Here is a 16,973-nt window from a genome sequence, read left to right on the forward strand (position 1 = left end):
AAAAGATACATGAGTTTAAATCTTTGGTTGAACCCAGGATCAAATTTATGAATCACCTCTCCATTTGTTTGTTTTTTCTTTCCTGCTTTCTTCTACAGTATGATGAATTATCAGGCTACATATAATCATTCTAGGGTCCCAGATTGCCAGGTGATCTAATGTTGTTTTTTAGTTTTGTTGAAATCTGACAGTCATCAAGAAAGGAACATATATCAACAGAGCAGTAAATTTGCCTTTAGGAGAAAGCTCAAAAGGATTTTTTCAACCAGAGTCACTTATAATTTGACACGATACCATTTTGTTAGCTTTGCAAAAGGAAAACTGTCTACATTTTGAAAATATGGGATTGTTTTCCAGAAAGATTTATTCTTACACAGATTATTGCCAAGAAAATAGCATACTTATGCAGAACATACCTCAGTACAAACAGCAGATAGATGGAAAATGGAACTTCTTTGCATTGGTAGATTTAAGCAATTCAAAAAGAGGAAGGGATATATTGAATAGGAGATTGGAATTATTTGCTTTGGGATATAGTGCTGGCAGTGTAGCCTGACCAATTTCTTTAATTGGCAGAATATACTGTCTTGCTGCAATCCAGGGACCCCGTTTCTTCCATGTCATAGATAGTTGTGACAGGGATGGGGCAGACATTCTAGATGAGAACACCAACCACTGCCCAAAACTCAGATTGAGTCGACACTGAACCTTTCTTGGGACATGAAAAAGTTTAATCTTAGATTTAAACTTCCATAGATTGCTTCCAAAAATACTAATAAAAACAATTAAGAGAAATGTTGCATGTCTCTGCATTTTGAGTTTAGGGCCTAGGGTGACCAGATGTCCCGATTTTATAGGGACAGTCCTGATATTTGGGGCTTTTTCTTATATAGGCTCCTATTACCCCCCAGCCCCTGTACCGATTTTTCACACTTTCTATCTGGTCACCCTAGTTCAGGCTGGGAGGAGAAATGGAGATGCAGATATACTGCAAGAAATCCTGCACCTTCTCGATTTCCAAACCAGTTTTGATGACTCAGGGTGTAGAGAGGTCAAATATGCGTCATGCATCCGAAGTTTTGGGTGCTTAACTGAACCAAACTTTACAGCCTTACAAGGTTTACTCATCACTACCTAATCAGCCAGATTTTAAAATGAAATAGTAGACTCTTAAATCATATGCATCCCTGAAAAAACGTGTGTGTGTTTTTAAAGCCTTTTCCCAATAAACTCTTCAGGTTTGTTATTCCCCTTCCCTCCCAATTCTTCTAAATTACCTATGAACTTTGCAATTGGATTTCCTGATTCAAGTCCAGTCATCTTTCCCATACAGGACAAAACAACACTGGAGAGCCTGACTCAACAGCTGGCAGTAAAACAGAATGAAGATGGGAAATTTAGCCATGCTATGATGGATTTCAACATGAGTGGGGATTCTGACGGTCAGTAGGAATTACTTATCCTTATTTCTAGTTATGTATGTGCAGGGCGGGCTCCAGGCACCAGCTCAGCAAGCAGGTGCTTGGGGCAGCCAAGGGGAAGGGGCAGCATGTCTCTTCAGCGGCAATTCAGTGGCAGGTCCCTCGGTCCCTCTCGGAAGGAAGGACCTGCCGCCAAAGAAGAAAGCGGTGTGGTGGAGCTGCCACCAATCGCGATCGTGGCTTTTTTTTTTTCCCCGCCGCTTGGAGCGGCAAAAACCCTGGAGCCGGCCCTGTGTATGTGCAGAAGAACACAAACTCCTTTTTGGGGGATGGGAGTGAAGGGCTGGGATAAGCGAGGAGTGGCCACTAACCAAGGCAGGAGAAATTATTCATATTGTGGTGTTTTAGGTCCAGGGGCAATTTTATCATTCTGTGTCATGCACTCCATTTGTCAAGGCTGGACCAAGAACACATTTATGACTGTAAAAATGAAGAAAAGAAAATAAATAGATGTTGGATAACTGAGATCACACAGACTAGAGAGCTGATCATCTATAGATGATGCATATGCTAGGTCTGTGGGAGCTTGTTTGGATTTGATGAAGCAAGCTTAATGCTTTTTTCTATCTCTGCTATTGTTTTTGTTATTGTGAAGGTGTAAGCACAAGCAAAGGCAGCTGTGCAAATGTTCATTTGCTAGTTAAAGACTTGCTTAAAAAAGCCCCACCTAATGTTGCCATATATTAACACCCTTCTCATCACAAAGGAGGCAGGAAACAGGTAATGTAAAACATTCAACATATTGTAAATTAGAAAAACAAACAAACCTCCATTCGTAAAAGTTGTTTTTTTAGGTTAAGAACATTAAAAGAGCTTTACATTTTTCATCTGCAAAAATGAATGCGGCTTTTCATCAGATCAGATTTATACCATATCCAATATAGTTATAAACTAGACACAAGAAAAAAGAATATGATACACTTGAAGGATTCAAGGAGAAGAGAAAGCATGGTGAATGCAGTTTGAACATATGTTTATTGAATGTGCCCTATGTGATGAAGGTTACTGAAAGCACAAATTAGGTATGATTTTCTCTCCTCTTTTTAGGAAGTGCAGGTGTCTCAGAATCTAGAATTTATCGGGAATCCAGAGGGCGTGGAAGTAATGAACCCCATATCAAGCGTCCAATGAATGCCTTCATGGTGTGGGCTAAAGATGAGCGAAGGAAGATCCTTCAAGCCTTCCCTGACATGCACAACTCCAACATTAGCAAGATACTGGGTAAGGAAATTAACAGAGCACTGTATTTTCTGTAGCAGAACTCCTTGGTTTTGACTGAATATTTTAGAGATTTTAGGGCCTGAATGATAGTTCATAGACCCTCTGCTTATCCACATCATAGTTTTGGCAAGGACAACAGCAATACAAGGTTCACCATGCTGCCCAACCGTATGCATCAGCCATGATCTGGAGAGCCCATTCAGCTTGCCAGTTGTGGTGGTGTTTTTGGCATGAAGACACTGGCCTACCAGGAACTGGACAAAGAACTCCAGCTCATTCCCACAAGCCACTGAATAATTATAAGATGACTTTTTGTTAAACTTTTTGGTGACAGCTTTTGTTTACTGACTCTTATTTATCTAATTTTTTATAAGGCTGCCCACCACAGTATCTGATTCATAACCTAGTGTGCTGTGTTCAAATGAATGATCTAAAGATGAAAGGTCCTGTATTCTAAAATATGTCTCTTTTTAAAAAAAAACAACTGGTAGTATGATATTTCGGTCATATTACATCTCTCTAATGCATGATCCATACACCAAGGATATTCTGAGAAGATTCAGTTCAGAGAAGGAACATCAGAACTTATGTGTATATCCCCATCCACCCTCCATATCCCACACAATACATATTTGCCATGGATATCTGCTAGTAAATCCCATCCACCAGTCTTCAGACCTTTCTATACTTACTTAAACACTTGGGCCAAATTCTGCCCTACATTAGACCCCTGGGACACTTTGAAGAGTAGAAAGGGAATAATTGAGGACTGAATTTGGCTCATAGGGCTAGATTCACCAAGGAACATAGGCATGGGGAGGCTGAGCGTTGCCATGCCTAACTTTTAGATGCCTAGAAAATCACTGGAATCCTCAAAGCCTGAGTAGGGACCTAGGCTATGTATTCAATGAATGGAGAGAGATGGGCACCGTAGAATGAGATTCACAAAAGTCAGCAGGCTAGGCAGCTACTTGCATAAACTAGCCAATGCGAGATGTGAAGCCGAGGGGTTGAGGCTAAAACCTGCTCCTTTTTCAGAGAGGTGCCTAAGTCCAGGCTGCCTCCCTCTCTGCTTGGGATTCTTAGCTAGAGCTCCTCTCTTAGCCTCTGTGGTGGTGGCTGAGCTTCCACATAACTTTTAGCCCAGTAGCTAGGGTACTCACCTGCAATGTGCGAGATGCCCAGTTCAAGTCCCAGCTCTGCCTGAAGGGGAGAAGGGATTTGAACTAATATCTGTCACCTTTTATGTGCATGTTCTAACCCAGGGGCGGGCAAACTTTTCGGCCTGAGGGCCGCATCCAGTTTCCAAAATTGTATGGAGGGCCGGTTAGAGGAGGCTGTGCCTCCCCGAACAGCCAGGTGTGGCCCAGCCCTGCCACCTATCCGCCCCCAGGTCCGGCTTTAAGCTGATTCACCGGAATCGGGCCCCGCACCGAAGAGGGCCCTGCGCCCGCGCCTAAGGGGGCCCCGCTCTGAGGGTCTTCGGTGTCATTTCAGCAGCGGAAAACCCGGTGCTGCGGAAAACCCAGAGCAGACACCCCGCCACCGAGTATTCTAATCGGGCCCCGCGGGTCATAAAGCTGGCCCTGTCCACCCACTCCTGCTTCTCGCCCCCTGACGGCCCCTCCAGGACACCTGCCCAATCCAACCCCCCCATTCCCTGTCCCCTGACAGCCCCTGAACTCTCCACCCCCCCACACCCCATCCAATCGCTCCTCTCCTTCCTGACTGTCCCCCGGGATCCCTGCCCCATCCAACCAGCCCTTCCTCCCTGACCATCCCCAGAACCCCTGACCCTGACTGCCCTCGGCCGCCCCATCCAACCCTCCCTCTCCTTCCTGACTGCCCCCCCAGGATCCCTGTACCATCCAACCAGCCCTCCCTGACCATCCCCAGAACCCCTGCCCCTGACTGCCCCCCGCCGCCCCATCCAACCCTCCCTCTCCTTCCTGACTGCCCCCCCGTGACCATTGCCCCCATTCAACCCACTCCCTGACCCCTTACTGTGCTGCCTGGAGCACCATTTGCTGGCGGCGCTACAGCCATGCCACCCAGAGCACCAGGACAGGCAGCTGCACCACCCAGCTGGAGCCAGCCACGCTACTGCGCAGCACAGAGCACCGGGTCAGGCCCTGGCTCTGCAGCTATGCAGAACATTGCGCCGGCAGCAGGGTGAACTGAGGCCGCGAGGGAGGAGGAACAGCAGGGGAGGAGCCAGGAGCTCAGGAGCTGGGCTGGAGGGTACTGCGGGCCATAGTTTGCCCACCTCTGTTCTAACCACTGGATAGCCTGAGGTTGGGTTTCCTCAATCTCTCCTCTTGAAGCTGTTCCATTTTGGCTACATAATAAAAGAATCATTGTGCTAGGGCAGGGGTCGGCAACCTTTCAGAAGTGCTGTGCCGAGTCTTCATTTATTCATTCTAATGTAAGGTTTCGCGTGCCAGTCATACATTTTAATTTTTTTAGAAGATCTCTTTCTATAAGTCTTTAATGTATAACTAAACTATTGTTGTATGTAAAGTAAATAAGGTTTTAAAGATGTTTAAGAAGCTTCATTTAAAATTAAATTAAAATGCAGAGCCCCCCGGATCGGTGGCCAGGACCCGGGCAGTGTGAGTGCCACTGAAAATCAGTTCACGCGCCGCCTTTGGCACACGTGCTATAGGTTGCCTACCCCTGTGCTAGAGAGAGAGAACAAACATGAGCATGCAGGAGAATAACTCTGTCAGCTTGTGCTTAAAGTACTTACCGAGGAGGTGGGAGACTCAGGATCCAGTTCCCCTGCTCCAGTGAGTCTTTAAAATTACTAATCCACAGTGCAACAGCTGAACCTCAGGGAGCCTCACATCAGAATACCCCACAGCCCAGTGGTTAGGGCATTCACCTCAGAGGTAGCAACCACCAGCTCAATTCCCTTCTACCTCTCAGGCGGAGGGGAGACTGTCTCCCATGTCCCAGGTGAGTACCTAACAACTAGGCTATAGGTAAGGCCCTCCCTGTCTTGCCATTTTATGTAAGCTTGCCTACAGGTGCTCAATCTGGTAAGCAAGGTCTGAGGCCACTTATCAAATCAGGCCTGCAGCTGAGTTAGGCAGAGGAATGCCTATCTTCTCCCAGTTCATGAATTACTCAAGGGCATAGGCATCCAGTTGCCTGGTCATGGGGCTGCAGAACGCATGCTCAGAGGCAGAAACACAGGCGCTAGGGCAACTTATACAGGAAAAATTACTGAGCGATTTTAGGCGCCTACAGGTTTGGTGACAGCTGAGCAGGGGTTTTGTGAATTCAAGTGGGGCCTGATTCTGGAATTTAGGTGCCTAAGTCCTGTTGTGGATCAAGCTCACAGAGGCCAATGAATTACCCTCATATGTTTCTAAAATAAATTATTGGTGAGTAAATCTAAGACGTTACACTGTTCTACTGGTACAGCGTGGTGCTATTATACATTTTATATATGAGGAGGGCTAAAAGTGTGAGCATGAAAATATTTGCCTGAGTAAGGCCTGGCTGGTTTTGGGAATGGCATGAGAAATTTAATTGGATATAACGGCAATGTTAAAAAGGCTTGACTAGTTAGAGAGGTGGTGACTATGCTGAAGTTAGACTGGTCAGAGGTATTAGAAGATAAGGTTAGATTGGTTAGAGTGATATTATGATAAGGTAGCAGCAGGGTGGAATTAAAGACGGGATTAAATTGATTTGAGAGGCAGCACATATTGGTTCTGATACGACATTATCCCTTGATTAAAAGGGTGGCATGAGCTGATTAGATTAGTTAGAGGAACAGGACAAGAAGGCTAAATTGGTGGTAAGATAAATGTATACTGGTTAAAAGGGATTAGACTGGTTACAGGTGTGTGATGTGATTAGACTAGGGTCCAGAGGCAGTAACAGTTTTGGTCTGTCTATAAATTTAGAGTAGGCCTGATTAAACCTGCCTTTTAATCAGCTTCAAAAATCTACAAAGATCATTCTGAATGGCCTTTTTCATATCGAAAGTACAAAGAGAGCTTGATGTTTTCCCTCTTAACTGATTGTTTTGGATAACAACTTCCGACAGCACGCTGCTAATTCATTCTGCTTAAAACAGGCGCTTGAGCTAGGCTGACATTTTACACAGTCTCTGGGGATTCTGGTTGACATTTTAAAGGGCTTCTAAGCATTTTATAATACCCTAAAATCTGGTTTTAATAAGCCATTCTGCTGAAATTGTTAACATAAGGAATCACCTTTTACTGTTTGGCGCTAGATCAGGGGGATATGGGGACATCTTTTTCTGATTAGATATACAGTAGTTGGAGTAAAATGTGCAAATTCATTACAGATCCTGTAGAGGTGACAGACAACATAGCTGACTCCAAACTCTATACTGTGTTGCTGCCAGATAGAGGAAGAAACTATGTTTGAAGGCAGTAAGAGATGTGGTTTCTTTTCCTTTCCAGCATCACATTTAATTTTTTTTAACCTTCCTCCTCTGCAATAGAGAGGGATGCCCTGATATCCTTTTTCTTGACAGAAACGTTACAAAGGTCTTTCCTCAATTGCAAAAGGCCAGTCTTTTGAAGTCAGCAGGGAGCTCTCTGGTGAAGGGTGAGCAACTAGAAACCTACAGATCAACCAGGTGTTTGGGTCTCTTTGTGAAAAGCCACGATTATTATATGTTTTAAGCAGAGTGGCTACAAACTGGGGTCACAAAGCAGCACTGTCACTGAGATGGGGTTGCCACTGAGCTGAGGTCATTTTTATAGTGAAATGAGAGGAGTGCCCTTCGCTGCACTAGAATTCTCTAGGGATTATGTTTGACACTATGGTATTATGTTTTAAGCATAAAAATTAGATACACAGATTTGTCACTAAATTCATCTGTGCATACGTTTGTCATCCATCTGTTCATTGCAACTTGAAGTTGTGGAGATTAGGTTTTTTATTAAATTGTTAGGAAATCTGTTAAAAAAACCTGGTCTGCTGGACCCCCTTAAATGTTAATAATGTATTCCTTAGATATGTTTTTAAATATATAAAAATTAATTTTAGTAATAGATCTACGATATACATATGGAGATTTATAAAAGGTAAAATAGGAAGTTACCTCCCAAATCTCTACTCCAGTAATGCAGGTGTCTATATCAGTGGTCTTCAACCTGGTGTCTGCAGACTATTTCTAAGGTTTCAAAGGGGTCGGTACCTTCATTTGATATGTTTTAGGGGTCTGCAAATGAAAAAGGTTGAAAACCACGGGTCTATATCAATCAAAAAAAAAAAATCAGCCTGAGGCAGCACCCAGCATCTAAAATTTCAGCCTGGATGTTTAAAGTTTTGCAGAGTTATAAGCAACTAAAAACATCATCTTAACTCTATGTGGTATTACCAACTCTACCTGTACTATATATGTGTGTTTGTATGGATGTACTCTTTGAGCCAGGGGGGAGGGATAGCTCAGTGGTTTGAGCATTAGCCTGCTAAACCCAGAGTTGTGCATTCAATCCTTGAAGGGGCCCATTTAGGGAACTGGGGTAAAAATCTGTCTGGGGATTGGTCCTCCTTTGAGCAGGGGGTTGGACTAGATGACCTCCTGAGGTCCCTTCCAACCTTGATATTCTATGATTGTGATCTGTGCATGCAGATCTCTGCAGATGACCACTGATGTCATCAGGGTTCCATGTGGGTGCAGCAATGTGCATGCAGAGATCCCAAAGCAGGATTGGAGCCATAGGCAGTGTTGACAATTCTTGCAATTTTATCATGAATGAGTCTCATGATAGCTACTATTTTTTCTTAGAGCCCTAGCTACCATGTTCATGAGATTGTGAGAAGCCTAGCTATCATTTTTTTAAAGTAATTTCTGCTCTTCATGGTTATAGAGAAAAACTTGACAATGTGACCCAAGCACACACCAGAAGTCACATAAAAAACACTCAAAATGTAATGCGATTTTTAAAAAATCTCATGATTTTTGAATTTTTGCTTGGGATTGGCAATAATGTGTGTGGGTATTTATATACACATATAAAATAAAATCAGCCTTGCAAAACTTATCATGAAAATATTCTGTCCAAGCAAAAAATGTACTTACCTAACTTTATTTTGTTGATTGATGACAGTAGCCTTGATCATGCTATGTGACCTGTGCAGGCAGACCCCTGAATCTGCACATACTCCCCTTGACTTCATGAGGTCTTACACGGGCATAAAGATCTGGGTCTCATTCTTTATCTATTATATTTGATAGACACACTCTAGAATATGAACAGTTCATACTGAGACCCGCAGCAGCATGCCAAATTTTGCATATTAGTAAGTAAGCAAATGAAAACGATAAACAGAAAATCAAGGATACTTCATCACAAAATCTGCTTTTTATTTATTTTGACAAGCATAGTTTAGTTTTAATTATTTATGATATTTCAAAACACACTAGTAAATGATCTTTAGTATATTTTGTAAAAACAATAAAGTCACAGTAATAGGAGGTATCACTGCAGGAGGCAGCTATTAAATATTTGCTAGGAAGAGAGGTGAGGCTGCCAGGATTTTTGCGCTATTGAGATTGCAGCTTGCAAGGGGGAAAATAATGAATGACATTTATGTATAAATATTACAAATTGAGATATAGATGAAAATGTCAGTGCCTGTGGCCTTGGGCCTACACAAATTTATGCATGTGCTTAACTTTATGCACAGAGGTCTGCCCTCCCAGATCCGATTGGAGAACTGGGGTTACTGGCATCAGTCAACACAATAAAGATGGTTTAAGTAAATTTTGTGTGTGGACAGAACATTTTCATCAGAATTTTACAAGGCTGATTTTATTTGATATATTCGTTTAAATACATACATATCACTATACCTCCAATCCTGCATTGTCAGAGAATTCGGTGAATACAGCTACGCACATGCATAAGTCTTTGCAGGATGAAGGCTTATGTTCATTATTCTGTTATGTTTTTCTATGATCCATTTATTCCCAAAACTAAGAGTGGTAACTACGGAGTATTCAGAATCTTAATTTAGTTTGTGATATATGCCGCATATATTATGTACCTGCTTGTATATTTACATATTTACTGTTTTTGTAAATACAAGATACTTAATGGGAGGGGGGGAGAATTTCTATATAATCATTCATCATTTCATATGTAGCGCATTGGGAGTCAGATATAAGTGCAAATGATCACCAGTAATTACATGTGGCAATGCCAAGCTGTAGGTGAGATTTGTACATATCCTTCCAAACAAATGGTTTTTGATCTTTGACCGCTTCAATTCTCTCTCCATATGCACATTTACCACTAAACTCACACGCACATGCTTTCACATCACTCATCAGAGAGTCTGAAATAGCCTGTGGTGCCTTCTCTTCTCTGATATTTAACATACTTGAAGAAAAAAAAGTCTTTTAGGTTTTCAGCTTTATTATTTATTAATGAAAACTGTTTGTCAGCATAAACTATTATTTTTAAACCAGTTGGTGCTAAAATGGTGTTTATGGCCTGCGGGTTCTAGATTCACTTAGCCTTACTTTGTGACTTCCTCAGACTTTAGAGAAGCCAATATACTGAAGAAGGGATAAATCCTGAAAATGGATCCACATCTTGGCACCCTAGAACTCTATTTGCAGGATCTAGCCCTAACTCTCAAATGTGTAACACCAACAATTTTAGGCCCCATCTACAGTCACATACAGGCTTCCCCTGGGTCATCTGCATGGGTGGACCAGGTTCTGGCAGTTCCCAGCTGTTTATCACTGTGTCAGCTAACCTGACCAGGATTTGGCAGTCAGTGGGAAAGAGGTAGCTATTGAATGTCAGTGTCAGTTTTTACAGTCACTTTCCTGGCTATAACCACTAGGAAATGACTTTTCTCTGCAGGAGACCACCAAGCTGCTTTCCATGCTCCTTTATGTATTGGCAGTAAAAGGATACATGATTGACTCCACACTAATTGTACTAAGAGATGACTTTTCATTGCTCCATTCAGATTAGACATTTTCCCTTAGGTCGGTTGCCACTAGATGTGAGGTAGGATCAGTATTCTGCACTCAGCCATTTAGTCTTTCATTACAGAAACCCATACTGGCGTTTGGAATGAAGCTTCAACAAAGCAGAGCACCGAGAAAACTGATATCAGCCAGTGGGCTCTGTCTTCCCAAGCGCACTTTCCTGAAAAAATCAGACTGTTTTCTTCATAAGGAAGAGAGAACTGTGCTTTTTTATACTGAAAAGACAGTTTTGGGAGCACAGTGAGCTAAGAACACTGAGTAATAGCATGAGCTAAGTACAGAATGAGTAACAACGAAGGAAAGTACTGTAAGTCAAATATGACATTCTGAACCCATTATGTTGAGAAATTATGCAGACTTGTTTCCAGTAGGAAAATGGACTATTTTCCAACCAGTTTTTCCTTCTGGTGCATATATTTCACAGTTTGGTCCATCAGTGTTGCCTGGAATGGATCTTGTCCTGAAGCAATCCTAGAGTTCATTGAATAATTTCCAAAGAATTTTTTATTCAGGGTATCTTGATGCATTTTTTCAGGCATTATCTATTTGGGGTTTTTTTTGTTTTTTTAATTTTTCACTTTATAAATTTCATGGGACATTTTAAAATAAAATACTCATTTTTCTATTATTCACCCAGCATATACACAGCAGCACAGAGCGAAAGTTAATGATCATCCCAGTGAAGCAAGAATATTTTAATTTATACAGTAGTTATCAAAATATTGTATATTAATGCTCTGTCTCCAACTGCTAATTTGTCACATGGGAACAACTCTTTTGCTCCTCTGGATTCTTTTTAATAATACCTTGTATCAGTGGTTCTCAACCCAGTGTATGTGTCTCCCTGGGGGTACGCTGAGGTCTTCCAGGGGTAAAGCAACTGATCTAGATATTTGCCTAGTTTTACAACAGGCTACATAAAAAGCACTAGCGAAGTCAGTACAAACTAAAATTTCATACAATGACTTGTTTATACTGCTCTGTGTATTATACACTGAACTGTAAGTACAGTATTTATATTCCAATTGATTTATTTTATAATTATATGGTGAAAATGAGAAAGCAATTTTTTAATGTGTGCTGTGACACTTTTGTATTTTTGTGTCGGACTGTGTAAGCAAGTAGTTTTTAAGTGAGGTGTAACTTGGGGGTACAGAGGACAAATCAGACTCCTGAAAGGGGAACAGTAGTCTGGAAAGGTTGAGAGCCACTGCCTTATACTTAAGTAGGACCTTTCATCCCAAAGAACCAGACTCTAGCTTGGTACTTTATGGGAATATATGGGAACTAGTCCTCTCGTCACTGAAATTCTACCTCAGAAGCAGTTGCACCAGGCTTGAATGGGAGCAATCTAGGGCCCTAGTCACACCACAACATGAGGGTCCCGGTGCCACAGCCCCACACCATAACCCTGACCCCAAATGGTGTATTGATGGCAGGGAACTTCCTTCCCAGATAGAGAAAGGCAAAGACATGGCCCTTTCTTCTCACCCATCCCACCTCACCCCAGGAGTAGCAGCAGGTGTTTGTTCTGGCCCCAGAGAGGCAGAGGTAAAAGCAGAGGAGCCCTCTCGCAGCTATTTCTGTAACGGGTGAGCCAGGCCCACTGCATTCTTCACCTCCTGCTATATACAGAGTCCTTCCCACTGTAGAGGGTTTTGGAGTTAACAACTCACTGGGATGCACTGGACAATTCATATCTCTCAGAGCTATTGTTTCAGGCTCTCTGAAGACTCAGGCAGAATTCAGCACATTGGTTATGCTCAGTTCGTGTTTTCAAGCTTTTTGTTATAACCATGAGAGCTAGAAAGATACTTGTTTTAAAAAAATGAAAGCTTAGACTTTGATGTAAGCCTGATCTTAGGAACCAAGGCCCCAGCATGCCTATATTTTAATCCAGCCCAGGGTGGAATGCAGTAGCTAGTTCGTAGCACACCGGAACATTAGAACAGGAAGTGAAGATGAGTACCATGCTTATATGAAACTACAGAGGAACACAGGCAGACTAGAATCTAAACAGCCAAATATGACTTTGCCCAAGCCATTGAGATTCGCAACCTACTTTTAAAAAGTGTCAGGGAGCTTTAATAATTACTGTGGTTAGGACCTTGGGGTTATGTCTCATCTATGTGTAGCAGCAGTGTCCATGAAATATTGACTCAAAAAGGAAAGAATGCCACGTACAAAGCTACCTGCATCACATGGGCATACTCTGGAGGTTTACCTGCCAAATAAAAACTAGTTGTGACCTTCCTTATCTAAAAGCGCTGTTTCACAGCCCAAAGCCACAGGACCGGGGGTATCTTGTTCTTAATGATCTGCTTATTTGTCCTTCTCTGGATAGAAAAGGGGCAGGGTTCTCATTTCTCATTCTTCTTGTGACAGGATCTCGCTGGAAAGCTATGACAAACCTAGAGAAGCAGCCATACTATGAAGAGCAGGCCCGACTCAGCAAGCAACATCTGGAGAAATACCCAGACTATAAATACAAGCCCAGGCCGAAGCGCACCTGTCTTGTGGATGGCAAAAAATTGCGGATCGGCGAATACAAGGCAATCATGCGCAACAGGCGACAAGAGATGAGGCAGTATTTTAATGTTGGGTATGGGCCTATCATATCTTTTATTTCAGTAGAAATTGTTTTACTGGGGTTGTCCTTGTTTCAGAGCTGTAAACGTCATATTTTATTACAAGGTAAATAATGTGTTGCTAATTATGATGGAGGACTCTCACCTCTTGTGAGCGCCTCCTGTCGGCTGAATGTGAACCGGCACTCACTCTTTTGGTTCCTGGCACCCCCTGTCAGCTGTTAAACTTATCAGGTGGGTTTTCAGTGGCCCAGCCCTCCAGCCAGGTCCCACACAGTCAATATGTGAAGGAACAAAACTCCGGGGTAACAAAACTCCATCAGGGCCTTTCACTATGCTCTGGTTGGTAGCTGCAGCCCTGCCCTCAGGGCTCAGTTCTTGGCCCTTCTGGGCTAGCTTTAAGTCTGTCCGTAGCCTGATATAGAGCAGTGCCCCCAGCACTTTCTCCCTGGAGACTCTGTTCTTGGTGTCACATATCAGAGGGGTAGCTGTGTTTGTCTGGATCTGTAAAAGCAGCAAAGAGTCTTGTGGCACCTTATAGACTAACAGACGTTTGGGAGCATGAGCTTTTGTGGGTGAATACCCATTTCATCGGATCCGACGAAGTGGGTATTCACCCACGAAAGCTCATGCTCCCAAACGTCTGTTAGTCTATAAGGTGCCACAAGACTCCCTGTTCTTGGTGGTTCTGTGGTATCCCAGCTTTCCAGCCAGGTTACTCCTTAATTCCTGTCCCCTTCTGGGGGAAATAAAGTACAACATATGGTTGGCCTGCTTCAGGGTCTTCAGCCTATCGCTGGGCCTATTTAAATCCCCAGCCCCTTTCTTAGGCTTTTAATGCAGTGTCTTATTCTCTCTATGGGGCGTAGGCCACTTCTCCAGTGGCCGGGGAAATCTAGGCCTGCCAACTGCTCTGAGTCCCAACCCAGAGACCTGCAAATAGCAGTCATGTGCTGCTTCCTTTAACTCTGGTGCTGCTGCTATTCCCTGGGCCACTTCCCATGTAACCCCTTCCTCTTCACCCTTATCTCAGGGTGCAAAACTCCATTGGTAAAGAGGTCTTTTCCCTGCTTGAGCACAGTCTCTCGCAGGCCTCTTTACCAATGGAGTTTTGCAGCCTTCCAGTCCTTCTTCCCCCTTCTGGTCCCAGCCAGCCCGGGACCTCCTCAGCCCTTGCAGCTCCTTTTATCTGAGCCTGCTATGCTCTGATTGGCTGCTTCCCTGCAGCATTTCTAGGCCGGCCTGGAGGACCCACATTCACTGCTCCTTTTCCTAGGGCGGGGTGTGGCAGGACTGCAAGACCTCCAGCAGGGGGCCTCAAAGGCCCTGATACACCCCATCACACTAACATAATATGAAGCTCATCTTTAAAGGCCATGTGGTCCATATCTATAATATGGAGATAATACTTGCTCATCTTGACCACATCTTCGGATGAAGCGCACCACATATGTGCTAAGTATTTCTCATTGTGGTGTTTTACAGAATCTATATGAATTAATCTGTTGATAGTGTCTATAGCTCCCAAGGCCAGAAACACTAGCTGACATTCAAGGGGTTCAGCAAGCCGTCGGCTAAAAGACTGCTCAGCAATGCTACTGAAGACCTGAATGCCCATGGCAGGTTGAGCCTTGCTAGTAAGGTCAGTGAGGATATAGGCGTAAAACATCCTCAACCAGCTCACGCTAGTCACATGTGATGAGATTACTTCAGTCCAAGGGCATTAGCGGTGCCAGAGAGTCTTTTGCTCTGTGGTAAGCCGAATGCTAGTGAGGGGTTCAAATCTCAAGAGGATTGGTTCAGAGAAACATCCAAAGGTTTGTATGTTTGTCAAGACTTAGTTCTCTGCTTTTTCATCTAGAAACCTGCCTGGAAGGTTCTTTCTGCAACTACGGTTTGGTTTTGGCTACAGATAGGTCAGAAGTATTGCAAGGAAGACGTTCTTGTGATATTTCCACAGCTGGTCCAGGAAACACAGAGCTACACAAAAAAATTATTGTTTTTGTTTAAAAAAAATAGTCAACTAGCCTTAGAAAAATTGGAATCTGGGCTCGGTTTCCCTTTTGGGGTGAAAAAGGAATGCTTTTTGTTTGTTGTACCAGAACCGGGTCACCTGTCTCTAGTTAATGGGTATGAATAGCAGTAAAGGGGAAAATAGCTGCCCCGTTACTGTTAAGTGTCCTTAGACAGTGTTTTGAACAGCTACAGTGTACATTGTTATAATAAGCAGCTCAACAGAGAAATTTGAGCTGCTTAACCCTGTGGTGCTGGCAGGTTCAGTGATCCCACTAGTAAGCACTGAAACAAACACAGGGAAGTCAGCCAACATTTGGCATCAAGAGATTAGAAAAACGAGGAGGGAGGATCTTTCTGAGAAAGATAGGTGGCAACAGAGCCCCCCCCCCAAATACCGCTTATCTCGCTGACATGCATGGCTTTACAATTTTTTTAAACTAATCTTGCAATGTTTTTAATATTATTATTTAACTTTCCAGATGAATCTGACAAGTACCCTATCTGAAAACAAGACATGTTGGAGATAGTTTGTCTAGAATTTAGAGCAGGGACTGGGGGAGGGTGGGGGTGAAATCTAGGTTCTACTGAAGTCAATGGTAAAACTCCCATTGACTTCAATCAGTATTTGATCCTGGAAGTCTGGTTCTGTTCCTGGCTTTGCCCCTGATTCACTGCAGGACCCAGTGCAAGTCATTAGGACAAGATTTTTGAACGATTTAGGCACCAAATCAATGGCCAGATTTTCAAGAGTTTTGAAAGTCTGTCCGCAAGTGTCACAATAGTCGGGACTTGGCTCTCTCGAAAATCTGACCCTTAATTTCTGTCAGCCTCGTCATCTCTAAAAGGGGGCTAAAAATGCTTACCTTACAGAGCCATCACAAACCTTAATACATCAGTGGCTATAAAGAGCTTTGAAATCCTCTGATGGAAGGCACTACAGGAGTGGCAGATATTATTCTTCAGTTATGAAATGCAAGCGACATTACAGAAGAACTGTGAAACTCAACAAACATTTGGCCTATGAGCGGCACCATTTGAGTGCAAAGTGTTCCGATTATTACATATTAAAAGCCATTTAAAAACACTGAATAAGGCTAGTTGCAGAAATGCTAACACTAGGTCTTTCTCTTGAATTAAGAGTAGAAGCAAAATATGTTCTCCCTATTTACAGGCTAAGTCCTTAGTTGAGGCAACTATATTGTTTTGAAAATAAGGAAGTGATGCTCACAGCTTAGAAGGCTTCCCTAGGACAGCAACAAGCAAGTACATTAAAAATATGGCAAATCATTCCAAATAAATATTCAGTTGCTTGGGACTGCTTAGTCTGTCGGGATCGCTGTTTTACTGGGCAGTCAGTGAACAGTCAGGCTCAGGGGATGGTTTCATTCTTAATTAAAAATGTTCATCTCAAGAGATTTCACCCTGTCTCCTGTGGCAAGGCTTTTCAGTACAGATGGACACACCACTGATGACATTACAATATGCAGCATGTACTGAAGGGTATTACTGCAATGGAATTACTTCATGCAGCAAGGAAACAAAAGGAGCATGAATTTTAAACCTCTAGGCTTGTTAGGACCCTGGAGCTTCCCAGGGAAATAAACTCTGGTACAACACAGCTACTGTTCCACATGAAAAAGGAATTTTGATGGCCTGACATAATTCTGC

At 43.0% G+C, this 16,973-nt stretch overlaps 1 protein-coding gene across 8 annotated transcripts in view; it reads left to right on the forward strand.

Annotated features, from left to right (window-relative positions):
* The window catches only part of SOX5 (SRY-box transcription factor 5), a 918,538-nt gene that overhangs the window by 895,206 nt on the left and 6,359 nt on the right, over positions 1-16,973 (forward strand). For all 8 annotated transcript variants that reach the window (XM_044993181.1, XM_044993219.1, XM_044993236.1 and 5 more), the window contains 3 exons: positions 1,334-1,442; positions 2,529-2,702; positions 13,087-13,303. In XM_044993181.1, the coding sequence (XP_044849116.1) occupies positions 1,334-1,442; positions 2,529-2,702; positions 13,087-13,303 (500 nt within the window). The remainder of the gene's footprint in view (positions 1-1,333; positions 1,443-2,528; positions 2,703-13,086; positions 13,304-16,973) is intronic.

This window comes from Mauremys mutica, chromosome 1 (assembly GCF_020497125.1).
Source record: "Mauremys mutica isolate MM-2020 ecotype Southern chromosome 1, ASM2049712v1, whole genome shotgun sequence".
Taxonomy (NCBI): domain Eukaryota; kingdom Metazoa; phylum Chordata; order Testudines; family Geoemydidae; genus Mauremys; species Mauremys mutica.